Source organism: Excalfactoria chinensis, chromosome 7 (genome assembly GCF_039878825.1).
Source record: "Excalfactoria chinensis isolate bCotChi1 chromosome 7, bCotChi1.hap2, whole genome shotgun sequence".
Lineage (NCBI taxonomy): Eukaryota > Metazoa > Chordata > Aves > Galliformes > Phasianidae > Excalfactoria > Excalfactoria chinensis.
The window spans coordinates 16868629-16895587 of record NC_092831.1 but is presented as its reverse complement, the minus strand read 5'-3'; the positions used below and the strand labels follow the sequence as shown (position 1 = coordinate 16895587).

Genomic DNA, 26959 nt, shown 5'->3' with positions numbered 1-26959 from the left:
GACTCCTCTTTCCATTAAGTCTTCCAATTATGTATATGAAAAAGAAAGAAGCATCAAGAATGGATCATTCTGAGTTGCAAAGACCTAACACAGGGCAGACTGCAAAAGCAGTGCAAAGCCAGAAGGGACCTGGAGGCTGTTTAGCTGAGGCTTCTTTTGCATTGGTTTATTTTAGAAATGAAAGGATTGTATTCTTCATGACATGGTCCTATTCTGGTTGAGGTCTAAAGTCACCTGCAGCTGTTCAATGGAAGCAGGAATCGTTTGGAAATTACACGCAGAGCACTTGACACAAAGCACTGAAATCAAATTTACCTTCTCCCTGCTCTATGAATCACTTCATGGACCACATAGCAAGCATACTCTTAGCTGTGACAGTTATTTCCTTCTCTGCAGTTGAGTTTTCATTGTATTATGCTCTGGTCTGACATGTGGGAGATGAAAGCTGATTATTTTCCAGATATTTTCTCAGTCCAATACCATTTCCACACCACCTTTCAAGGAATATTATCTGGTACTTTATACAGAGAAAATGTGAAAGACGTTACTGTTTTTTTTAATAAACACTTGGAGAATTTTGCAACAAAACTGACGAACATATGCTTACTCTAGCAAACTAGAGTAAGAAAAACAAAATTAAGATCAGCTTTTAGTCCTCCCTAAATCCAAACCTGTCTTCCTATACACCAATGCACTCACTCTATTGAGACTTTTATAATTATAAACCAATTTTGAACCTAACTTAGGAGTCTGCAACGCTCTTAATGCTGCCCTTCCATCAAGGTGCAGCAGAAACTGAATGGTAAGGTTGACACTCACTCTAACAGCACAAAAGGCACAGGTAGACAGCTTTTGTTCAAAGGAAGAGAAAAAAATCAACAAGAAGAGGATGAATAAGAAGAAAGAGTAAGAAGGGAGCAGTCGCAGGATAGAGAACATTTAAGAGGCATGAAGAAGAAAAGATTAGAAAGATGCAAAACAAGGAATGCAGGGGTAAACCTTAATTTTAAGATAAGGGGAAAGAGCAATGCAAATTTGTTCTGAGTTTGGAGATGCAGTTATAACATGAAAATTGCAAGAGACAGTTAAAATGTGTAAGGAATATTGTTTTGCCCTCAAACAATGCATACTTATCGAACTCTTAACACTCAACTTCCATAGAAGATATGAAAGAATCAAAATCCTAAATTCTATTGTTATATTAACACAACTCTGGTGCTTCAAAGTTGCAATGGCTGTTAGAGACTAAACACACTCTCCAGAAAATGGCAAAAGATTTAACTACAATGCATTTAAAAACATAAAAAGCCAATATCACTGCAGTTTTCTTTCAGCCACATTACTCTGAGAGATTTGCCATTACTATTTAAAGCTTTATAACTCTCTAGGTTATGCCTAAACTATTCCAATCAGGAAAGAAAACAAAACACAAATTATTGTGATGGATACCAGGTGCCACTTTCTCTTCACACCTCGAAGTTACCTCTTATTGGAAGGGCAAGCAATACAAAGAGATGTCCCTTCATTTCTACTAGTGGACTTTTCATCTTGACAACAGAAGATAAAATGTCAGGATAGGGTCCATTTTCAATAAAATCAACCTGTTAAGAGTTTTTCTTTTATCTTTATTTTTTTATTATTTTCTAGGTAGCATTCATACATATACAGGCTGCTAAGTCTAAAGTTAGGAATTGGTCATGAACATGTTTCTGAAGGCTAGTAACGCCATAAAGATCTCATTTTTTGTACTACATCATTATCTTGTAAGCAGACCTATTAATCTGTGCTGGCTGAAAGTCAGGACATCTGTTCCTGAGAAATTTTGACATTTCTAAATTTCCTTTTCATTCCAAACTGGAAGAAAACCAAATGTTTGTCATATTTTTCATAAATGCTCTAGAAAACAACAATTCCAGGTTCATGCTCTCACACAAAAGTAATGTCCCATTAATTAACTAGGATATAGAGCATGTCTCTTCTAACAAATGTCAAACTGCTTCATTATAACCCCAGGGAATCACATTTTGGAATATCTCCTTTTCTGGACCAGTCAACATTACTTATCTCCTCTTAATGATTATTGTTTTTAATTTAATGATTTTAAAATAAAGTAGAAAAAAAGAAGTATTACATCAGAGTGACACAGTGCCAATGCAGTTTGTACATTCTTTCATGTTGTATACACATATATTTACAAATACACATATATTGCCTATATAGGCAACTAGCAAAGCAATAAAAGCTTTTCCAGTAAGACATGACCACCATTCCTTCTTAACAGGGGACACAAGAGCACTCTGCCTTGTAAATATCCCTTTTTGTAAATTTTTTGAGAACAAAATTATCCTAAAGATATTGTGATATTTTAGAAGAATCAATTTACGAGGAACAAAACTGAAATTATTCTCAAAATTGCCTGCTATAATCACATTTAGTGCTATAGAAAACACAAAGTATTGATCCTACACAGGAACAGTTGCTGTTTATAACACAGAAACTCAGACTTCATTTAGGGTACCCACAAGTTAATTGCTGTCTTAGGAAGAAAACATCCAAACATATTTCTTGACTTACTTTGTCTGCTCATGCCAGACTACAATAAAAGCAACCAAAAAAGCCATTCTGAGGCAAACAGAAAATCCGCATCAAGTGTGCTCCACCTAAATTAATTTTCTTTTGTAGAATTACAGCGAACTTCAGCTTAATCCTCACCTATTTCAGACTTCCACTACAGTTTATCAACTTCATACATATCTGGCCTCCCATGTGACTCCTTGAGTCCTGCATTGTGAACACTGTGCTCTTCCCAACACAACCCAGAAATCTGTTGGTACATTTCTGGCCCACATTCAACCTATTACTCCCCAGACTCTATTTGAGGATCGACTTGTCATAATCACGTCAGTGCAACCACTGCAAAATTAATTTAGTACAACTGTGTTGTAATCTCTGGGAGCATTTGGCTTTGGAAATTTTCATATTTTCAGGCTATTCTGTTATTTCAGTTCTCTCCCTTTTCTCATAATAGGTGCGTGGGAAAAGTTGATAGATAAGTATCAACTGCACTCCACCTAATTCTTGCTTCAGTGTACACAAAACACCTTGTCACTTGCAGTGTAACCTCTTGTCTTTCTTTTTCCCAAAGGCTTACCTCCAACACACATTGTCCATAAGGGGAATAAATACATCCAATTAGACTTGATACCACTCTTCAGCTGCACGCTTTGAAAAATTAGTGGTAAGCAGCAGGAAGTCCAAGAAAATCTAGTGGACAACTACAGAAAAGCTTGTCAACAGGCACATTCTTACTCATTTAAGTTGTGAATCTTCTCATTGCACACCTTTGGCTTAAACTTCGTTTTCAACAGAAGCAACAGGGATTCTGGTCTTGGTGACTCACTGGTCTAATATGCTACAGCAATGCCCTTAGTCAGCACAAGAGCTGCAGCCCTCCAGCTTCCCAGCTGAGATGGTTTCTTACCTATTGGGCAGTGAGTCAGAGGAGCCTACTGCCATCTGAGTTTATGCTGCTAAAGCTATCCTAATCATTTCTCAGTTCAATTTCATTTCATGCGGATCTGATTTTCTGTGCTTTCCTTTACTGTAACTCCCACAGGTGTAGACTAACATTCAGTGTTTATACAGCCCATCTACAAAGGTGCCACATAAAGGCTAAATTTCATCTTTCTTAAGGAGCCTATCTTGTTTGGGCTTTAATGACAGCACAAGAATTTGCCTACAGCTATGTGAACAGTGCAACAGTATCTTTCAAAAAGAAAGCTCAGTGCGACCACACAATGCCAAATACCATGGCAAGTGAGAAGCAGAGAATTGCCCCCACTTCCACTTTCTCCTCAGTGAAGATGAGTGTCATGGTAAGCAACAGATCCAGTGAAAGTTATGTACACAGGTGTCTCAGAATTGAACACCATCAGCATCAGAATGAATAAAGGAGTGTAAATTCCAAAGTAAAAACTTCAGTTTAATTTCTACTGAGTTTTTTGTTTTGTTTTCCCATCCTTCTGCTTGCACAAGTAAATTTTATCTCCAAGGTTGGGAAATGAGCAGGTGTGATCACACCAAATGTAATAAATAAAAGCCAATTCTTTCTTCAGGTCATTTCACTGATGTTGAAAATATAGCAACTTGCTTGTTATGAAGGATCACAAATAATACTGCATGTACAAATGCAGAAACAGCCTCAGAAATCTAAAAATCTTATGAATGCCCTACTGGGGTCTAACCTATGGGACTGTGTGTGTGTGTTTTGCCCTGGAGTAACTATGTCAGTGAGACTTATTTTTACAGTACTGTAGGTTACTCCCTTTTGCCCCAGTTATCTGCACGAGAATCCAAGACAGTAGATGCTGTTAAAAAGGAAGCTTTTACTAAACTTACACTGAAGGAAAATGTAAGTGGTTTAGATATATTCCTTTATCCATCCTAGTGTGACCTCTGAGTGTAAAGATGTTTTCTTACCATTTCACACCAAGTGTTAAGGCACATCATTTGCAATATTAAAATGAGGTTCAGACTAGAAAACCTGGAAGGTATTTCATTAATATAGGGTAAGTAGGAGAATTTCAGCATTCTGTTCTTTCCTATTCAAAAGATAACTTGAGTTAATAGCTGATATATAAATATATATTTATCTTGCATGCTATATAACATACAATAGATCTAATGTGATATTATACTTCTTTACAGCTCTTAGATCTTCTTAGTTATAAAGACAACTAACTTGAGAGTTAAAAGTCAATTATGTGACATCAGCAATAGCTGCAGGGAGCTTCACTACTGCTTAGCACTACTAAGTTTACAAAAGGATATATTAACTATGCAGAAAAAAAATAATAATTATATTTCACTCTCTGCTTCTAGTACAGAAATCATAGCTTTGTGTTACAGGTCCAGCATCATGAAAATCACCTCTAAGATCACAGCTGGCTGTGATCAATACTTCAATTCTCCCACCTCTATCACCATTTCACTACTCAGAAAAACAGAAAGGTATCATCCCGATGAGAAATCAATGACTGCCAGACAATCCTTACTGAAGACTGCAACTTGACATCATGTACTTCCTTGCAGAGGAAAGCTACATATTCATCTTCCTTTCCTTCATTTGGATGCCTATCTCTACTGGATTTCCCACATCTAATAATTCTCTAAACAAGTGAAGGGAGTCACTGGTATGAGAGATTACAAAGAGATCACAATGTTAGATGAACAATTCCAAAGAACCACTGATACACATCACATGCATTATTTATAAGGGGTCAATTACAGGCTCAAGCCTACTAGTTATCTCAGGTTAGTTTGCATGTTCTGTAAGTTTAACTTCCTTGCCAAAACTTCAAGATAAACTTGAGACAGGCACAGAAACCTCCAAACTGTCAAAATCACTGTAAACATGGAATAATTTTTGACCTTTATAAAAAAAACAAAACAAAAAAACCACAAACAATGGTCAACTCAGGCACCCCCATTTTCTTCACCTTGCTGACAAGTAGCAGAGATAGTCAAGGGAATAGATTTCACCACATGTTAATTTGCTACTTAATTTCTATGGACTAATAGAACTAATAAGAAACTGGTATGCAGACATAGAATCACAGAATCTTTTGAGTTGGAAAAGACCCTTAAAGGTCACGTCCAGCCTGGTCCAAACTTTGAATGTCTCCATGGATGGGGCTTCCACCACATCTCTGGGCAAGCTGCTCCAGTGCCTCACCGCCCTTACTGTAAAAAACTTCTTCCTTATATCCAACCTAAATCTCCCATCTTTTAGTCTGAAACTGTTTCCTGTTGTCCTATCACAACAGACACCGATAAAGAGTAAGTCCCCTTCTTTCTTATAGTCCCCCTTTAGATACTGAAAGAGGGCTATCAAGTCTCCCTGGAGCCTTCTCTTCTCCAGGCTGAAAAAGAGCAGAATATTAGAAGCTGCTCTTTTTCCAATAAGAAATTCTTAGCAAATACCTGTTAATCAATGACAGGAGCAGAAATACAAGCAACAGAAAGAGCCATGAACAATTTGGATCAAAAAGCACTGTTAAAGAATCCAGGTGAGAAGTGAAAGGAAGTTGCTAACAGTAGTGGGAACCTCTGCTCAGACTGAACACCGCTAATAGCAGCTCTGTGCAAGTAGTAAGCTCCCAGTATCCTTCAGTAACTTGTCAGTGAAACCCTTCCCTAAGATGAACTGTAGTTTAGCTGTCATACTTCTGTCACCTGGACATTGCAGAAATTGGTTTTAATGGCATTCTCCCCAGGAGCTCAACACATATCTCCAGTTTGACACCTGATTTTGAGATTGGCACAAATGTTCACCTATAAATGGCCCTTTACAAAAGACATTAAAATAGTACCTATTTTCTCTACTCTGCTTTTTTTTTTTTTTTAAAAAAAAAGAATAAACACTGTACAATACACATTTATTTCAAACGTACTTACTATTAATGCTATAGTGTTATTATTTTAAAAGGGAATTTGTTAAAAGTATGAAATAAATTGCTTTTTAGTTATTTTCTTTCAATGTCTTTTCATACAAAAGTTACCAATGTCCAATTTGGTTTCAACTGAAATAACTATCCAAGCAAAAAAATACCAGATTTTCTTACTGAAAAAGGAATTATATTAAAAAAAGAGAAAGAAAAAAAAAACAAACAAACAACAACAACAACAACAAAAAAAAACAGATAAAGTTACTGTCAGAGAACATCTTTAACCATTGGACACTAGTAAATGAAAACTGAACAATTAGATCATGTCTACTACACAAGGAACCATACAAGAAATCCGATAATACTGCAACCTATGAACAGCTTTGTCTGGGCAGAAATAACAATCCTTGCCTCACCCTGCCAGCCAAAAGGATCCAGCCCAAGGTTTTGGGCTTCTGGAAATGTACAACATCAGTACTCATCCTTCCAAATTCAGTACCCTCTCTAACCTCCCTATAAACATAATAAAGCACCAGTACTAGATGTCTTGGAGATTACAAAGATCAAACATACACACACACACACACCATATACCAGAGACACTGACAATGCTTTACTGTATTGCCACTTGAATTAACTTTGACAGTTTGCAATATATATGTGCACACACACACACACACACATATATATATACACGCTCACACAACCGCTCATTGTATCATGTTACCCTGACTCACTAGGAATTATACAGCATTGAACTAAATACGAGTCAGCTGAGTTTAGCTTTGAGGCTGAACTATCATTATAAAAGCAAAATGTCAAACAAAAGTACTAAATTTCCATATGCTTAGAGTATGTTGATCCAACCGATCATAAACCATGAGGCTGGATCAGCTTAAATCCGTGCTGCTGGAGGGCTGCTGCTACTTATAGTCAAGCTATACCTGACCACATCAAGCTATTCCATCAGCTGAGGAAGATCAGCTTCACCTTTAAGAATCAATCCGTAGACACCGTGCTATTAGTAAGACCAGCTTCGATTCAGCTTTAACCTGTCTTGCCTGCTTTAGAACTAGAGATGATTGAGAGAGAGCAGCATTAATAAGCATTTACATTAAGTCCTTAGATATGAAGGTGTTAGTTCAAGAGGGGATCCTTAATTGCTTACATGTCTTGGCAAAACCAAGAAAACAGCAAATAAACAAACAACAACAATCGAAACAAGAAAACAATGCAAAATTGATGGATGCTATGAAGAAAAATGTTTCTGCTGCAATGCCAAACTAAAGCCATCTTCCAAACTACCAGGTAACATTATCATTGTGCTTAGTTACCATTTCTAAAATGTACTTGACATTTAAAGAAAGAGATAAATGAGAAGGAAGGGGATAAAGAAAAGGCTGCTAAGGTATTTTAGCACCTCATCCATAACTATGATGGCCTCATCAGGTAGAGCCACTAAATCTTACAGTTTGAGATTGCCTCTGAGAGCAAAGCTTATTCCTAAAGCACTCATCATCATCAGATCCAACTGTTGGAGGATACACTTAATGTTCTAATCTAGTTTCTTCCCTTCAAACATGAGCAAAGGTCAAGGATGACAGGATAGAGAAATCAGGAAAAACTGTTTCTTTGAAAGTGAAACAATATACATATATATAATTCCAGAAGGATCTAGATTCTTTTCCAGACTTTGCTAGTTGATTCATCAAACAAACCAAAAACCACACCAAATAACCAGTAGGCTAATTCTGTTAACAATAGGCGAATACAAATAGAACAAAATTTTCAAGTTCACAGTTGCACACACAAATACATAACCAAAATGTATATATATGTAATATATGCATACATAAAATGAAGTCAACTTTTAACCTTTAGCATGACAGGTATAATCCTCCAGACATAAAGAGCTCTGTAAGTACAGACACGTTAAGTCCAAATCACAGCTCCCCCTGAAGTGTGTTTCTTACTGCTGTAAGATCTGGCAAGTTGATAATCCTTTACAGCAAGGGAAGTAAAACCACACTGCTCGAGCAGCCAGCCACTGTGAAGCAGTTTGAAAATAACAGGTATAAAATGCCAAGTGAGATTCTCAGCACCACATGGCTCCTTGCCTATCAGTATTAAGAATTACCAGAGCACCTATACTAAGTATCTTAAAAAAGAAAGAAGATGCACTCACGTTACAAATATTTTAGTACAGTCATGGATTGAAAGTTTGCACGGAACTTGTTAAGATATATTACAGTATCTATTTTTAATTGTTCGTTAAGTGATTCTGTTGCAAAATCAGCACAGACCTGCAGAAACCTGTTCCAGAATGTAGTGTATGCAATACCAGTTATCAGCTGGAAAAAAAAAAGAAAGTGCAGATGTTATGTGACACAGAGAAATGAAAAGTGATCAATTTAGATATCTGAAGGCTATACAACAGATATCCCTCTCTTGTCCTTTCTAGTTCTCAGAAAGCTTTAGCAACCAAAATAACTGCACTAACATCGAGCACGAGGCATTGTGGCTGTTCCCCACAAGCACAACACGAAGTTCTGGTGAAACAGACTGCCAAACTAGCAACCATAATCAATAATCCATCATTCAGAGAGAATCCTCCCGCTCTGAGCAGTGGGACCAGGTCCTGCCGCCTCTGCTCAGCCTGCTTCACTGCAGCGCTCCGCATTAAAAGTCACAGCTGTTCCAAGCCGCGTGGACGGCCCAAGCCTACTCACATAGAAGCTTCAAAGCTGATATGAAATTAAAAAGGTACAAATACTTTCTCAAATAATTACTAAGGAAATCTTCTTGGATGAGAAGTATGCGTTGCATGGACAGCAAAAGAAAAGAAGAAAAAAAAAAAAAAAAAAAGATCTGGCATAATCTAAACGATATCTGGCGCTCAAATGGCAATCCTACCTCAGTGTTAGGATAAGCGTTCAATTATCTCAGCCAGGCCACGAGTTTCGCTGTCTTTTCAATCTGTAGAAGTCACAAGAAAGCTACGGACAGCGGCTGGCAGCTTGTTGCTCCTACTGTCCTCTCACCGGAGCTATGATAACAGCTGCCTTTATCACCGACCAGAAAACTCGGCACCATAACCTGACAAGGTCAGGGAAGCGCTTGGGACACGGCGCTGTCTCTCACGGACCGGCTATTTCGCAGCGGCTGTTAACGCACTGCACAGCGCGCTGTGGGACACAGCAGCCGCCACTGCCGCCACCCGGAGCAGGGCGCGCGGCCACCCCCGCTGCTCACCTCAGGCGTGCGCTGACCGTTACACCGCGCCGGAGCACCTGGCGCCCAGGTTTAAACCACCGCGCGCGCAGAGCCCGCGGCAGCGGAGCTGAGGGCGAGCCCGGCCACAGGGTAACGCCGAGGCGGCCACAGGGTAACGCCGAGTCGCCCGCAGGGCTGCGAGCGGCGCGTTCCCACAGCCCAGCCCTTCCGCGGGAGCCCCCTGGCGAAGATGCGGGGAACTCTCCTTTCGGGACGGCTCCCCGCTCGGACCGAGACGCGAGGCCGGGGACGCGGTCGGTGGGCGGCAGCCCGCAGGCCCGGCCCACACAGGTACCCGGGGGCCTTTCTCCCTCCGCCGGCGCGGGGCCGCAGGTGGAGCGTCGGGCCGCGGCGCGGGCTCCAGACCCCGCCGGTTGGCCCCCGGACCTGCCCTCATCGGGCCGCTACGGGACCGAACGACGGGGGAAGGAACACGGAACATCGCGGCGAGGCCGGGGGAGCAGGACCCGAAGCGGCCCCGCGGCGAGCGGCCGCCCAGCCCCACGCTGCCAGGGGCGCCGCGTTACCTTTCGAAGAGCAGCCGGATCATGAAGATGCAGAAGGCCAGCGGGAAAGCGAGGTAGAGATCCTCCGCCTGCGGAAAAGAGGATTCCTCCGTGCTCTGCAGGTCGGCCCAGGTGACGTTGTGTGGCAGCCAGAACCTCTCGTTCCAGAACCAGGCGAGGATCCCTGCCATCTTTGCTTTGTCTGTTCTGTCGCGGCGCCCCCCGCTCCGTTCCGCTCCGCCCGCCGGCCTCTCGCGCCGCGGCTGCCGGGGAAGAGAGAGGAGGATGCGGGCGCGTGTCAGCCCCGCGGATGCTGCTGCCGAGCGACGATGCCGGCTCCCCGCCCCGACCGCCCGGCGGGGGTAGCGGCCGCCCCGCCTGTCACTCGGCCACGCTGGCCCCCATTGGCTCCCGCCCGCTCCCCGCCGGCCGCCGTTGCGTGGTGTGCGGCTGCCAGAGGCTGCTCGGGGCCGGCCTCGCTGGCTGCCCGCGGCCGACTTCCCCCCGCCCCTCCCCTGCTTCCTCGCGGAGAGCCTGGGGGGCAGCGCAAAAAGCCCTTCCAAAGCCGGAGTACCCGTGTCGACTGAAGGAGTCCCCTCCCTTAGCGGCACCCACGACTGTTACCCTCTACTACTGAGTCGGACTGAAGGCGGGAGTCCTAGCCGAAAGGAGCCGCAGAAACGCCTCCCGACCTAACCCAGTACGCCAAACAGGAATAAATGAGGCACGGACAGGTGTCTGGAGCACACGCCTCGGCAGAAGCAAATCTGAGGTGAGGGTTACAGCTTTCTATTCCCAGATTAAAAGTCTCTTGGAATTTATGTAGTTTGTGACTGTTATCTCACAGCCTGGTCCTAGCAGATACAACCTACAAGAAGAAAATTATAGTTGTATCTGCTGGATTTCACAGGAATGATGTAAAGCAAATTTTAGTGCTGTCATGGCCTCTGGACTATAGACTAAGTGGTTTAGGCACAGACAAACGTACTTCAAGTCTTAGGTATACTTCTCCCACACTGTCCCTTTTTCTGCCCTGCCTCACTTTGTTTTGGTTGGCTTCAGTTTTCTCCCCTACATCATCACACCCTCCAGCAGCCTACTGAGTACTTAGGGGAAGCTGACTGCTTTGCAAGGCACACTTCAGAATTTTATCATCCTGCATGGTTTGCTGCCAGCTTGCTTTTTATTTTTTTCCACTGGTTCTACTTGTCTTTCCTGAAAAACTAATGAAATAGATCCTCATCTGTGCACTGACAGTTCTATGCTGAAGCAAATCCTAAGGTAAACACAACACAATGATACAGTGAAAAATACTATAGTTTTAACAAAGTTTGTCATTTTTGTATATGGTGAGAATTGCCATCCAGGACATCGTGGGGATATTCCAGGGAATGCTTTGGCAAGATGGCTGAGGAATCATGCAGGTGAATGCACAATTGGATGCTTTTGGCTTATTGCTGAGCCAGCAGCAGATGTGTCTGTGAAGTTTCTGATTTGGTGGTCCCTTCCAGGGCAAAGAGAAAAGAGCTGGTAGCCAGAGGCTGCTCCATGGACACTGAGTTGTTCAAACCATCTGAAAAAAGTGTGGACCAGCAGCACTGGTCAGACCTATCTGGTGCTTTTCTTCCTTAGCTGTGGTGCTCACCACCAGTGCCCATCAGAGCCCTTCACAATGCTCCAAGCTCTGCTGGTTCCAGCCCCATGCATACCTGTCTCAGGATCCTGCTGGGAGTCCCTGGCATGAGCAATCTGCTGTAAGATGGGGCTTTGCTGATTTCTGCTTAGAGAGAAACAGACACTGGGAGTTGCATGCCTCTAATGCAGCCTTCCTTACCTACAAACCATGATTTTTCTAAGCATAACATTTTTTATTGTCTCAAATCTGCAAAACTTTTAATGCGTACTCAAGCTGTAACTGGCTGCTGTCTACACTCCTTTTCCCAACCTCTCTCCCTTGGCCTCACAGCCAGATTTCACTCCAAGTCTGACTGACATAGAGCTTCTCCTGGGAGCTCATTTTCCAGCTCTCACCAGCATCTAAGCTGGCTCCTGCAAATACACATATGCCTCTCTTCAATTACAATACCCAAATCTTCCAGATCTCTCTATTCTCTGGATTGACTTGCTTGATCCTCAGCATTACCTCAGAAGTATAAACTTTGAAATCTATTGATGAAAAGCTCTTCAGATACAATTTCAGTAGCTCACAATAGGCAGAAAACCACTGGCTTAATTAATGGCAATTGTGTTCGAGACAAAGTTAATTTTAATTGGTAAACTGGTATCGTTATTGTGCACCTAATGGTGATCTGTTTCTGCAGTATTTTTTGATATTCCAATGTGAACAAATATATTCAGTATTGATGTCTGTTTCCAATACAATAAAATAGTTCTTCCCAGACATTGCAGAGGCTCACTGGCACTGGAGCTTGGTATTGCTTATGTGCAGATACCACTAAGGAACTGGTCTTGGCAAAATGAACCTAGCCACAACAATACTGAGAAGTTAATTCCTGCTGAACAATTAATACTAATTTGACTTTTCTGTAAGAGTAGAATTATTATGGCTCAACAGCTCTCTAAGCATATCTGAAAAGACATTTCTGAAATATTTGGGTGAATGACCATTAAAAGCTTTTAACTGAATTCAAACTGCTACAGCAATCGTGGAAGTAGCCGAGGGAAGACTATGGAATAAGAATGCCCAAATCTTGTGCTGTGAAGGGGTGATACTACAGAGGAGCTCAAAAAGCAGTTTCACTAATTTACAGTGGTTAATAACTTATTTTTTTTTCTTTTAAACCTGCCTTTTTTTTTTTTAAATTTTATTTTTTTGTTCATCTGCAGTCAACAAGTTTGCATTACACCTCTAAACTGGTTTGAGCCTGTTTATTAGCATCCCTGCAACTGCACCGTGCTGCGGGCCATCTGGAGGAGTTCCTTGACCAACCAGGAAAAGCTGCAGCAAAATGCATCTATCTCAAAGGACTAAGGAACTGAAAGAAACCAACCATTTTTTCTTTTTCCCCTCATTAAGTGTGCTGTAATTCTGGAGTGATATCAGGCTTCAACACAGGCAACCACCCTTAGAGCCTGGGCCAGTCTCTTTAATGGAAGGAATACCATGTTACTCTGAGACTGGTTTTGTTAGACAAATCTGAGTAGAGCTGTTACTGAACAGAGATGTCTGTGGCTGGCCTGTGTGAAGGCAGTGGAGCCAATCCCATTTCCACAAGGCCATATTATTGGGCCCTTCAGCAGCAGCATACCTAGCAAAAGGGTCAAGTTTTGGCTGGATGTCATTTAGCCTCTTCATGCCAGCAGGGAGGGCTGCAGGATTCAGCAGGCTGAGCTATGGCTCCAGGCTGTTCTACTAATCACAACAGGTGTGGGGTTTCCACTTTTTTGTGCTGTCATTTTTGTTAGTTTTCCTAAGTTGTTTCACCCAAAAAGTAAAACCACATGAACAGAGTGGCAGTCTTCATTATGAGATCTACCCTAGACTTTCAAATCAGTCCTGACTTCTGCGTGTGTTTGTTGTTGAGCAGAAGAAACTAGTCTGACTTCACCCAATTACCAAATGATGTACACTGAACTTACTGTCAGAGCTCTGTGTAATAGAGCTTAAAATACATCAGTGCAGTAGGTGTCCCCAGGTTACATCATTTCATAGTCTTCCAAATGTTTTTATCTTGGCAGACAGGAGGGTTTTGATACTTAGGAAGACAATTGTAATTAGTTTGGCTGCTGTGAAAAGATGTGTGGACAAATGGTTTACGTGCCTCAGGAGGGTTTGTGCATTGCGCTGGGCTCCAATTCAAGTTGAACCAAAGCAGAACTGCTCTGTGAAGACTGGTCAGAAGGAAAAGAGGAAGCAAGGATTGAGTCACTATATATCCATGCTTCATTTTTCTCCATTGTTCACTTTGGTTTGGCTATGTGCTCTAGCTTTAAAGGAAGCGTGCCAAAGTGTACATTCTAATTATGATACTGTCATAGTTCAAAATTCCAGTATTGCTTAACCACATAAGATGAATTAGTTTCTATTCACACTATGATAAAGTCAGTCAATCTTTTACATTCATTTTGATTAATGTGTCCAAAAGAATTAAATTTGCTGAACTTTTAGTGTAGACAGACTGGAAAAAGGGCTGGTTTTATCTCATTTGAGCTAGTTACAGCATTACACTTGAATTGGCACTTCAGATGCATCCATTTCATGCCTATTTGCATGGCCAGGTTTGGGCTAGAAACTCAGAATGATCTACTTAGTAAAGGAACTTCTCAAACCTTCTGGCAGTTCAGGTTATTGGTGCATGGAGCCATATGGATCTTGTCTCAGCAAGAGACAAAGTATCCAGTGATACTCCGGGGGGACTGCAAGCTTCAAGTAGTCCAGACTTATTTACATGTTCTGTAAAATCTGGGCACTAACCAACCACAAAGCTGTGCCAGACTCTACAATGAGCACGTAGCCTGGAGTCTGTGCCAGCTTCACATCAGCTGCAAGGGGGTAGACAGTACCTGACCAGAGAGCTAATCTGGCATAAAAAGGCATCTACTTCAACCCATCAGACCATTTACACTGGTTTTACGCTGACTGTGCGAGTTTGTGAGATCAGTACTTCCCTCCTCAAGGCTGCAAGTTTTGAATCAGTCATGGCAGCCTGAGTTATTCGCTGTGTTATCTATCCACAGTCCTGAGAACTTACCCTCAGAGTGAAATTTGCTTACTGGTTATCTTCAGCCAGCTTCCAAAGTGATTATATTCTGCCCAGAGGAACACTTGCCCAGTCATCTCATTTATTTGTTTCTCCCTCACAAAGCTCTTTTAAATATAGCTGTACATTAATCATCTGTTAACACGCTTGTGTTCACACATGAATGAGGCCATTGCTGATTAGTATTTGGTTTTAAAGACCCCACATAGATGTACATTATTAGTTACCTCAAAGCTAGATGACAGGCAACTTGCTGGCAATAGATTTATATTTTCTTATTACATAGCTTTAAATGGCTTCCTTATAAATTTGCTGTCTTTGTGTCACAAGTGTACAGGGAAACCTGTATATCTTTTGTTTGACTGAAACTATCACTTAATGTCAATTTATCAGATTAGAATTCTTTGTAACGGCATCACAAGAGTAAGCTTATTTCTCTCAAGTGAATTGGAAGTAAAATATAAATCAAAGGATTGGTTAAAATTGGGCACATCATGGCTGTGTAAAACAAGTATACTTTTAAAGCTCTGGACAGTAACAAAAGAGTACCCTAGTTTCACTGGAAGGGTCAACACTCTCAAGATGGCAAGTCATGCAGGTATGTCAGCTAAGTGGCAAAGGTACTAGACAGCTAGACTGGTGACCCAGTAGCCATTCTCCCTGTTGGGAGCACTCTAATGCTGTCTGTTCTCTACCTTGAATATAACTTACTGCATCCTGTAAATAGGGTCATAAGCCTGTGAAAGGAGGCTGACAGCATTTTGTCTCCTGCCTCTATTACCAGAGCGCAGCTACCATAAGCATCAGGCAGCAAATTAGCTAAGTATGGCTTTAAGATTTTTCTGAAGGGGATCTGTAGTACCCAATTTCTTCTTTCTGCCCAGAGTTGTGCAAAGCAGAACAGGCTTCTCAAGCTTCATTTCTGCTCCAGTGTGTATTGTCTCTTTGACTAGTTCATGCTGGGTAACTAACAGAAAATTGAGGCTTTCTTCACATTGACTATGAAAAAGGGACGGGTTCTATTTCTTCTATGAAAACAAAAAGCACCAACATACTTCATCAGATTTTGTACATAGCTATTATGTTCTAATTACATAAAACAGTTATATACCTTGATGTGTCATTTAATCATTGTTAAGTGTCATCATTTTACCCTCCCTAGTGGGCTCATGTCTCCACATTGGCTGCAGCTACCAGTCTGTGTTCTCGAGTCTTTACTCTCACTGAAGCCCTAGCGCTGCCACACACTGTGCTTGGCTTCCCTCTGAAAACAAACAAGGAATTCCTTATGTCAGTAACAGACACACCAGCAAAATCTCTCTAGCTATTTATCATTTAATTCATTCTCATCCACAATGTCTTTTGGGATAACTAGTGGCTTATTTAACAGTTCTTTAATTAAGATATGTGGATATTTTTGTCAAGCTAAGCATCCAGCAGAAGTGAAAGAACTTGCTCACCCAAATTTAATGTTGGTGTGGCCTCACCTTGAATACTGTGTACAGTTCTGTACTCCTCAATTTAAGAAGGATGTTGAGGTCCTTGAAGGCATCCATGGGAGGGCAATATTACTGGTCATAGAGTAGGAGGTATGTCATTTGGGGGAAGAGCCCAAGGACATTGGGCTACCCAACATAGAGAAGAGAAGGTCATTAGGTGGCTTCTCTACTCCCTACAGATCCCTGAGGAGGAAAAGCAGAGGGGCTGGGCTCTGTTTCTGAGAACCAATGACAAGACACACAAGAATAGTACAGAGCCGTACTAGGGGACATTCAAATTAGACACAAAAAAAAATTACTTTAATGTGAGGGTGGTAAAGTGTTGGAGTAGGTTTCCTAGAGAGATGGTTGATGCCCTGTACCTATCAGTATTCAAGAAGTATTTAAATAACACCCTTAATAGTATCCTCTAACTTTCGGTTAGCTGAATAGTAGCCAGACAGTTAATTAATCTTTCAAGGTCTCTCCCAATTAAGTTACTCTATTCTGTTCTATTCCACTCTAACATGAACCTTTCCTCACACAGAAATTGGATGGTTGCACAAATAACATAATCTAGGCTAAAAAGTAGTATGTCAGCTTCTGTACTAGGCCAGTAAGTATCCTTATTTGAAAACAGTCACATATTGGAGCATAGATGAGTTTTACCTAAGCCTTACTAGCAAAAGCAAATTACCTAAACTGCCTCTCCTATACTCACTGTCTGTGACATGCAAACCATAGAGTGTCCTTACAGATCTTACTGAGAGGATACAACTATCAAAAAGAGCAACACAACAAATCACCAATACAGAAAACATAGCAAACAAAGGGACTAACACAAATGGAAAGGTAGTACAAAGGAGAAGTGCTCACTTGCCACCTGACTTAGACTTGCAGGAAAAACCTCCACAAGGAAGAAACTCCTAATCAGAGAACCTTCCACAGTGGCAGTCAGCCCTCAAATGAGGTCTAAGAGAGGTGCAGCCAGGCTCCACTACTTGCTGAATTGCCTTCACCTGTGCTCCCAGGACTGACCTGGTCCTTTACCACATGCTCCATCAGTGCTTCCAGCTGTGACTCAACAGTTACCATGCAGAAGGAATTCCCAGGGAATTTAGCATAATCTCTATAACTAATAATGGACACTCATTTAAAAAAAAAATCCATTCAATAGATCTTATGGTACCCCTTAATGTATAAACAGAGTACTAAGGAAACAGGTGTGTACAGAAGGTCTTTAGCCAGAAGATCTGATTTGCTAGTTTGTTACTACACTGTAAAAGTTCACAGCAAATAATTTGCCATATTTGTAAAGATGCTACATGACATTCCTTTGTTAATCACATATATCTAAAAGCTTCTATCTATTTTTCTAAAAGGAAAAATACTATAGTGTTGTTTTGGGTATATTTACCAGAAAAAAAAAAAAAAAAAAAGCAACCTCAGAAAAGCTTTTCAAGTTCTTTCTGTTTCATAACCCACTCTGCATAACCCACTAAAATTGTTTTACAATAACTTCAGTAAGAAAGAAATCATCTAGGAAAGCATATTTTTAACTGAAAGATAGAATGATACAAAAATAGTAACCGATATTCAAAAGGTTATTTATAAGGAAAAACTCACCAATATGGATGCCTCCTCTGGGAAATGCTGAGACAACCTCCACCAGGTAACAATCTCCAAGAGATGCTGCCTTAGTGATGGTCAGCCCTTAAATGAGGTCTAGAGGAGGTGAAATCAAGCTCCACCCCTTCCAGGAGCACAGCTAAATTACTCTCACCTGTACTCCCACAGCTGACCCAACACTTGCCTCAGCTGATTAAGCAGAGGTTCAGCCTGTGATTACCAATTTCCCATATAGTAATACTAGCTTTTTAAACAACTCAAAATGTTAATTTAAGAAAAAGATTCAAAGAACAGTAACCATCAGGAATGATTTTGGGCCTTTTAACAGAAATGCTAAGTTGGCCTGAACCAGTGATTGAGCACCTGGTGGGAAGTCAGGGCCAACCCAGGGGAGCTCAGGTGCATGCAATATATCTGAGTGGCTGGAAGGGGTGGAGCTAGAATCCAGTCCTTTCTGGACCTCATTTAATGGTTGGCAGTGGAGGTGGGAAGCACTTCTTGCTGGAGATCCCTGTCCATCTGGGGCCTTGCGAAGGTGAGTAGTTTCTTTCCTTTATTCTTATGGTAATGGCTGTTGTTTTTGAATAAGTTTCTTTCTTGCTGTAGTCTAGGACCTTGCTGTTCTGCTGTCATTGCTATGCTTTCTTTCTGCTGTGTTATGCACCTGCATCCTGAAAAGCTTTTTGTTTTGTATGAAATACTAAAGTTTTCATGGTTTTAAACTATTGTGTTCTGATATAAATAACAATTTTGTCTCTAATTTCAATGGAATACTGTTAGATTAATAGAAAAGACAACTTGAGTTTATTTTTTATTTTTCATTATATTGTTGCTATTTTGCTTTATTTGTAGTACATCTAGGTTTCATACAAATTAATAATAATACAATGAGTAAGACTTTTTTTTTTTTTTTTTACAGTACTTATAATCAGTCACAGAGCTGTCTAAGAACTGTAAACTATGTGCTGTAAGGGTATTCTCTCACTAGTGCTGCCTTCTGACATGCTGGCTTTTGTTGGGGTGGGGAGGAAGCCTTCTTCTGCATAATGGAAAGGGGCTTGGCCATAATTTGGGAAATTTCACAAACAGAAATTATATGCTAGAAACCACTTTTTGTTAGCTAACCAAGTTCATGAAAGGCAAAATAAATACAACTGTAAGAGCTCAGGAGCTTCCCTGGTAAATAAGCTCTGTATTAAGGCAGCTAAATTAAATAGCAGAACTCATACTGAGCAACTGAGAGTAGCTAAATAGTATCAATTAACATTGGTAAGCCTTTTTTAGTAAAGATTTTCTTCCATAGTTTATCTTCTATCAAAACAGTGGCTTTTTCTTAGGAAGGATCTTTCATGGAAAGAAAATGGTATAACTTATGTTAAACACAGTATTTTTAACTAGCAAGTTTATCTGTGTCATAGATTGCTATTGCTTATCAGTGAAAGAGGTTTTAATTTACTAAGCCCCAAGTAATTAAAACAGGAAGACAATGCCAATAGACACAAATAAGTGAAATAATGCAAACCACAATGGACTCTATTTCTAACTATGCATCTAGTGTTGCAACAGAGGATAAAAATCAAGCTGGCTGGGGCCCAACATGTTGGCAGTAGAGGGAAGAAAGGGAGTTAAAGAGAGCCAGTTTAAAGTAAGAAAAAGATTATCCTGTTGCACCTTCCAGTGGATTTGATCACCAAGTGCAACATATTTTATTTCTGCTCCCAGGGGCAGATAGAAGATGGGGAGATGTTCTGACATGACTGATTGAATCTGAATGATGCAGATTAGGCCAGTTCTCTCTCATCTCATTACAGTAATTTGAGGTTGTTTGACCCTTTTCTTCAGAGCGGTTTCTGCCACATGAGGAATTGCAGCATCATGGTCCAGAGAGCAGCTGTTATGAGTGGAAGGCTGAGCTAGGATGGGTCAGCTGTTGCCTGGGTCATGATGGGAAATTTTCCTGCACTGAAGTGGGATTGTGACAAGCTGTTTCAGGAAAAAATAGAGGCAGGCAGTCCACTATAGGAACACATTTTCAAACAAGCAAAAACTCTTTACATGAAGTCACTGATGTGAGACAAAATTGCACAGCAGTACTGTATTGCAAAACGTGCTCTTCATAATTTGCCTGTCTTTAAATTAATGCCACCCCTTTAAATCATGGAAAGTCCCCTGTGTATTATTTTCAAGTCCTCTAGAGCATGGTTCTTGGGATGGGGGTGGGGGGGGGTGGGGGTTCTGCCTTTTTTTAATCAAAATGCTTAGTTTCTAGATTAAGCTGTGTGGCTACATCAGTGCTCCCCTGGCATGTTATTTTGTATCACGTCTTGTGCCCCATTACGCAGTTTTTTTAGATATCACTCGAAGTCAGGATGGGCTGCATTAATAGCAGCATTGGTAGTCACCATGTGAGGGAGCAGTTAGCGTCAATTTGTCAACTCCTTTAACTGAAGTTGGCAGTGGCAATTTTCTTCTTTCTGTTTTCTTTTTTTTTTTTTTTTTCCTGTCAGTTAAAAACTGAGAAGACCCAGCAGTCAGTGCTTTGCAGGTGTTCGTTTGTAAAATGAGAATGTTAATTAGGTATTTGAATCAAATTGTTTTTTTCTTTTGTACTTTCTGGTCTATGGTGTTTTCCAATGCTTGCCTTTTCCAGATTTCTCACATCTTTCAAGCTATTTTCTTTCTCACCTGACTGCTTATCTTCTGCCCTTTCCTGTGGTCATACTCTTCGTACTCCACATTCACTAAATTTAAAGTTGTGAGAATTTGTGTATTTTTACTGCAGTATTATTTGAGATAGTTAACAGGTTTATTTATTAGTGCATTCATTATGTTATCTTTGGTTTCATGCTGATTTGACTACAGAATCAGCCTAGGAAGTGAGAGGAAAAACAGCATCAACTATACAAGCAGAGACTATTTCAAACAGGAATTAGCAGGCTACTAAAACATACTTTCACATTCACTCACCCACAAATACTGAAGATTGCTGGCATGTTTACCACAACATTCTCATAATGTTTAGTCATCTAGTAAAACATAGCATGGAATGAAGCGAGTGCAAGCATGAGCAAGGATTTTGCCATTGCTAGCTGGTTTTTGAATAATGCTCAAAGATTTTCAACTGTGGAGATAAGAAGTTACCGGCTATAACTATTGTTTATTGCTGAGGAAATAGTTGGATTTGTGTTCTGAAAAGAACCAATTTTTCTTTCTTTTATATCAGTGCTGTTTTTTTGTGCAAAAGGCTCCAGGCACTGGGGGGGAGCAACTGAAAGAAGCAACAAGAAGCCTATCATGAGCAGTATTTTTTCCCCCCTGTTGATTTCATTGGTGCACAAGGCAGCAGCAGTGGAGCAAGTTCAAGCTCTGGCACCATTGACTGGCTCAAGGATCCATGTGAAGCTGCTAAAAAGGGAACTGCTCCTGACAGTGGCTGATTTAATAGTGATTTGTTATCTGTCTGGCAGGAGCAGATATCAGCATTTTGTCTGCAACATTACATCACATTCCTTAGGGCTATTTCCCATTCTAGGAGCTAAAAGCATCAGAAAAACAATTTAGCCCATCACTTGTGAGATTTACCAACACAGTGTTGACCAACATAGCCATGCCATAATGTTGGTTAGAGAGAGAGTATTAAGATGGTAGTAGCTTGTATGTTAAAAGAAGCTGAGATCCAAACATTGTTGGGGAGGCCACACTCATTCATCCCTGATAACACATTGGGATTGGTGTTGAGAGAAAAATTACCTGTCTTGGCCTTCCATGGCTAACTTCTAAGGAACTTTAATAATAAGTTTTTGCATTGGAAAGATTTCTTAGTGGTTCTACAAGTAGAACAAACATGTCTCTGTACATAACTCAAACTATATATCTACCAATCTCATCCCACTGTTATTTCTGGCCAAATAACTGATGATGTGGCAAAAGAGGCCACCTAGAAGTTTGACTTCTGAATTTACTTTTTTTTCACTTGAATATTCTTAGTCCTTAAATCCTATGACCTTCTACTCTTAATGTCATTTTGTTCTTAAGCAGATGATGTTTATCAATTGTACCCTTTTAAACCTATCAATGTTACCCACTATGTCACTGTATTTCCCTTCATAGGCCTGCTATAATATTTTAGCTGAGGACTTCTAGAGATCCTTTTGTTAATGTGACTCACTGCCTTATTTTCCCAGTGCATCAATTCTTGCCATGTCTGTCATTTCCTTTAGCTGAAGGTTTCTAATTCTCCTTGATGTCAGGACTTCTTAAGGGAGCATTAACAGAGTTTAAGAACCTTCCTGCTTAACAAGGGAGCAGTGTTCAAAGAAGTACACAAAGGAGTACAATGTTCTAAATATCTCAGCTGGTAGGAAAAGATTTCTAAGCTGAAACACAGCTTAGTCTTCCTGCAACTCCAAGCAGTTTTATAAGTGTTCTAATCCTGAAATTGTCCTGTTGCCTTAGTGAAACCCTATGGCTTCCTTTAAAGCTAATTTTTACACAGGAATAGTCTACTGCATTTTTTTTGTTTCTGTCTTAAGTACAGATTGAAATTTACATTCCTCTTTATTTTAAAACTAATAAATTGCACACAGAGAGAGTATCAGAATGGCCTTCTGCATTATTTACAGTGTTCTCCACGGGAATCTAACACTAGCTCTGTAGTGTCTCATAGTCTCTATTAGCATTCCTTTTTTCTGATGCTCTCAAGTTGTGTGGTGATGCTGGTAGCTGCATCAGAATTTGAGCAATTTCAGATTTCCTCGTGGTCAGTTACCCATGTATGTCTGCAGCTCTCCTCATTTTTCTGGCTTCAGAGACAGTTGTGTTATCTCTGAAATGCAAACCAGAAAGAAAAGATGCATGAAAATAGGACTGTTGGCAGCAAGTGGAGTCAGAACAGTAAAATACTTTCACTTTTTTCCTTTGGAAGCATAGAGAACATAACTGAAGCAATTCTCTTTCCCATGAAAACATTTTTGCTGTTCTATTCTGATCTACCTCTGTTGCTGCAGACAGAGACAGAGCCCTGACCTTCTTTCCTAGCCTCTGCCCAGCATATGAACAGGTATTCTCTACAGTCTTGCAGGGCAGCTGGTACTTCTGGGCCAGCAGACAGGAAAGAAAATAAAGTGGTGGAAGCACTGTTGCTGTGTGTGTGGGGGGGAAACAGAGGAGATAAAATGCATATTCAGAATTGTACGATGGAAACAAATGTACAAGAAGTATGAGCTGGACCTAGCTGGCTGGTTACCTACTATTGGGTTTTCTGCTTACCTGGAAATTCACTGTGTGTCTGTAGGGTGATCTTGTCCTGCCTCACAGCACCCTTCTTATCAAGCGTGGTTGGAAAGCCCCTGCATGATTCAGAAGAATCAAGAAAGCATAAGTTGTCTTAATTTCTAGAGCCCCAGAGATCCAAGGCTGTAGATAAGGGATAAATAAAAAGAGGAAAGGAACTCCAACCATGAACTTATGTTAATTAAAGGCAAAAGAGATGCAGATACAATTTTCAGGTTGTTGTGTATCTGCTATTCCCAGGGCTCATTGTAAGGACTTAATCCTCATCCATCTTGACTGCACACTACAAAGATTAATTGGCATTCATAAGCTATGAGATATGAAATGGGCTAATAAATTACAAGAGTCCTTAAAAAGTAGTACCTGCTCAGAAAATTAGTAACGTATGAACAACTTAGTTCTGAAAATCATATCCTACATTTAAGCGTTCATTTTAAATCACTCCAAATTTCACCAGTAAACACACAAAATCCCACTTTCCAGGGAGCAACCAAAAGACAGGCTAGAAGCTAGAAAGGATTAGCAGTTGGAGGAAAATGTAGTCGTATGACTGCTCCCCTATGCCTGAGGTTTTACTCAGAAAGAGATCTTTTTAATGCTGCTTTTGAATTATGTTTCTTTAATGCCCTAACTTGAAGAGGGCTGCCTGCCACTTACCCAGCAGCCAAAATGGGCAGAAAACACCTCTTTATGGATTTGTCTGATGTTTTTGTGAGAGCCCTGAATGGAGCAAAACACTAATAGCCTATGGGCTGGTCATCAGTGGGGAGCCTGGCACTGGGAGTGCAGATAGGACCTGGAACACAGGTGGACCTCCTGCCTGTCACCCACCAAGTGGGAGCAGCACCTGCTTCAGGAGCATACCAAAAGGATTAGGGGCTTGCTTACTTCTGCAGTCTATGATGAAAGAGGAATATGGCAATTAGGAGTAAACAATTACAGTTATGCCCTCCTAGGGAAAAATGCCACCTGTGTAAACATGTCAGGAGGAAGGCATACTATAGGGATGAACATGGGCTGCAGTCTGTATGCTACCACCCTTTCACATGGTTTTGAAAGCACCAGCAGAGCATCTTGCAGGCATTAACCTGGGTAGACTCCTGTAAGTGTCATTACACACATAAGCTTGAGATAGACATGCTGTGTGGAGGCTGGAGCTGGAAGCTGTCAGCAGTCTGGCATGTGAGGTGTCAGGCAGTGGCATGCACTGGCAGCCGGATCCCATCCATCCTGCCAGGCAGAGAACTGGGAGAAAGGGGTACACCATCATGGAAAATCTTTCAGCCCACTTGACAGCTGATATCCTTGTATGTCCTGTGGCTGTGCTTACTCCACCAAGGTTCCACTAGAAAAAGCTTTATTTTAATGCACATTGTTTACTAACACCTTTTCAGATCCTAGTGTAACCAAGCTGTTAGAAATTTGCAGTCATTAGCTGGTTAAAATGAAGCCTAGCATAAAGCCCAAGGTCTAGCTTGACAAGCCTAATCTGATAAAGTGCAGACTATCATCACACAAGTATGCAAGCAATTACTGGGTGATTACTCACCGTTTAAGTGTCTCATTATTATTAATTATACCTATATTAACTTTATTTGTTTTTAGATAACCAATATGTTGTGAAACACTATTATTTACAAAGCTATTTGTATTCTGGTGTGTTTAAATGTGAGATGTCAAAAACATAACTGATTTCAAACTACTTCCTTTTGCCCTTATCTGGTCTGTTCTTCTCTAAGAAGGGCTACTGTAACCTCCTGCCTTTGTTACTCACTCTGCCCAAAAAAAGAACTGGTCTCCCATGGACAAAGTGGATACATGCCTCAGAAATTGAAGTTTCTGCAATTTCAATTTGGCAGGATTTTTACACATGCCTCTCCTAACACTTTGAGGCTTCAGGAAATTTACTGTACAGTACCTAAATACCGGCAGAGATGCCTTTGACCTTTATGCCCAAGAAACAGTAGTGGCTTTGGATCAGAGCTGCAGAAAGCTGAAGCAACATCTGTTAAATCAGACCTGCTGAGAATCCAGCCCAGGCAGGTTTGTGAGAAGGCTGGGTGGGTTTGTGAGAAGGCTGGGCAGCTTTTCCACTCATACATAGTGCAGGTCATAGGAAGCAGGACTTGAAGGAGAGTCCAAGCCTCTTAAATTCATACCTGAAATTCATTCTCAGACATGTGTTACTTCAGTATTTTGCATATCGCTGTAACTGACTGATTGCCAGTTCTTTTGACGCATATAAAGCCAAAAACTTAAAATTTGTGTCCCAGAACAAGCCAAGAACTTGCCATCTGAATCACACCCTGGATGCATTTAATCTGTCAGTGGTCAGTACAAAGTATTTCAGAAGAATATATAAGATCTCTGCAGCTGTCAGATGACAGAAATATATTTCACTTTCAGTTTACACATACTTCAGATTTTTTCCTAATCTAATGGAGATTTTAGGAATCGCTCAAAAGCTTAACACCCTTCAGACAGTTTTGTCCATAGTTACAAGTCCAGATATTTGTTATCTAGTGACATTCTGACTATCATTTGTCAGTCTTCATCATTCTTCTCATGTTAGTGAGTGTAAAGGTTATATTAGGCATCATTACTTTTGTGCTTTCATCCTTTAATTTAATGCTGCCTTGCTCTTAGCTATAGAATTAGTACAGACAAGAAGCTTCAAGCAAGTTCATAATATATCTTGTCTACTATGTCTTCAGTGATGCTTGCGTGAACAATCTGATACAAGAGTTTCTTGAAGTTGAGAATTAAGTGCTTAACACAGAATGAAGAATTTGGAAGCACTTAAGATCATGAATGTACTACAAAATACAGTTGTAAGGTTGTGTTAGCAGGACTGCTTAACAGCCGTATACATACTTTTACCAGAGAAAGGAATTTCTTCATGTTCATTTTCATTTACAAGAAATGACATTAGTTTTTATTTCAAGCATGGTCAATGGGCCCGCCTGAACTCAAACGTAAGTGAATTACATAAATGCTTTGTATGGCGAAAAATCTATAAAAGCCTAGAAAAAAGTGATTAAGATACTTGGATAAGAAAGGGAACGAGAACTAGGCTGAGAGCCAAAAAATAAGAATTTGCATCTGTAGTGGAAATGCAAGTCATGGCTTGAACCAGTGATTGAACAACTGGTGGAAAGGCAGGGCCAACCCAGGGGAGCTCAGGTGTGTGCAATGCACCTGAATGGTTGGAAGTGGTGGAGCCAGTCTCCAGCCCTTCCTGGACCTCATTTAATGGTTGGTAGTGGAGGTGAGGGCATCTCTTGCTAGAAATCCCTGCCTACCAGAGATCTTGCAAAGGTGAGTGGCTCTTTTCCTTCGTTTCTGCATTTGTGGCTTCTGCACTTGGGCTTGCTCTCTTTTGCTACAGCCAAAGGCTTTGCCACCCTGCTGTTATCGTCCATTATAGCATTACAACATCCTTATGCCTGCTAACAAAACACAGCATGGCCTTCGGCAAATCATTTAATGTTGCTGTAATTCTGCTTCTTCTCTAGCTATAAAACAGGGTGGTTTTTTTTTTTTTTTTTTTTTTTTTTTTTTTTTTTTTTTTTTTTGTCGTCTGTTTGTTTTGTTTGCAGGACAGGAAGAAATCA

The 26959-nt window shown here is 40.8% G+C and overlaps 1 protein-coding gene across 4 annotated transcripts in view; it reads right to left on the bottom strand.

Moving 5' to 3' along the window:
• The window catches only part of CERS6 (ceramide synthase 6), an 87110-nt gene extending 76146 nt beyond the window's left edge, over positions 1-10964 (bottom strand). The window contains exons 1-2 of one of the 4 annotated variants that reach the window (XM_072341552.1): positions 10800-10959; positions 10247-10488 (exon numbers count right to left, since the gene is read on the bottom strand). In XM_072341552.1, coding sequence (XP_072197653.1) covers positions 10247-10416 — 170 coding nt within the window. In that variant the 5' untranslated portion in view covers positions 10417-10488; positions 10800-10959. Of the gene's footprint in view, positions 1-10246 lie in introns of all 4 variants that reach the window. The other 3 variants (XM_072341553.1, XM_072341555.1, XM_072341554.1) reach the window with 3 other exon arrangements.
• Between the last annotated feature and the right edge of the window lie 15995 nt (positions 10965-26959).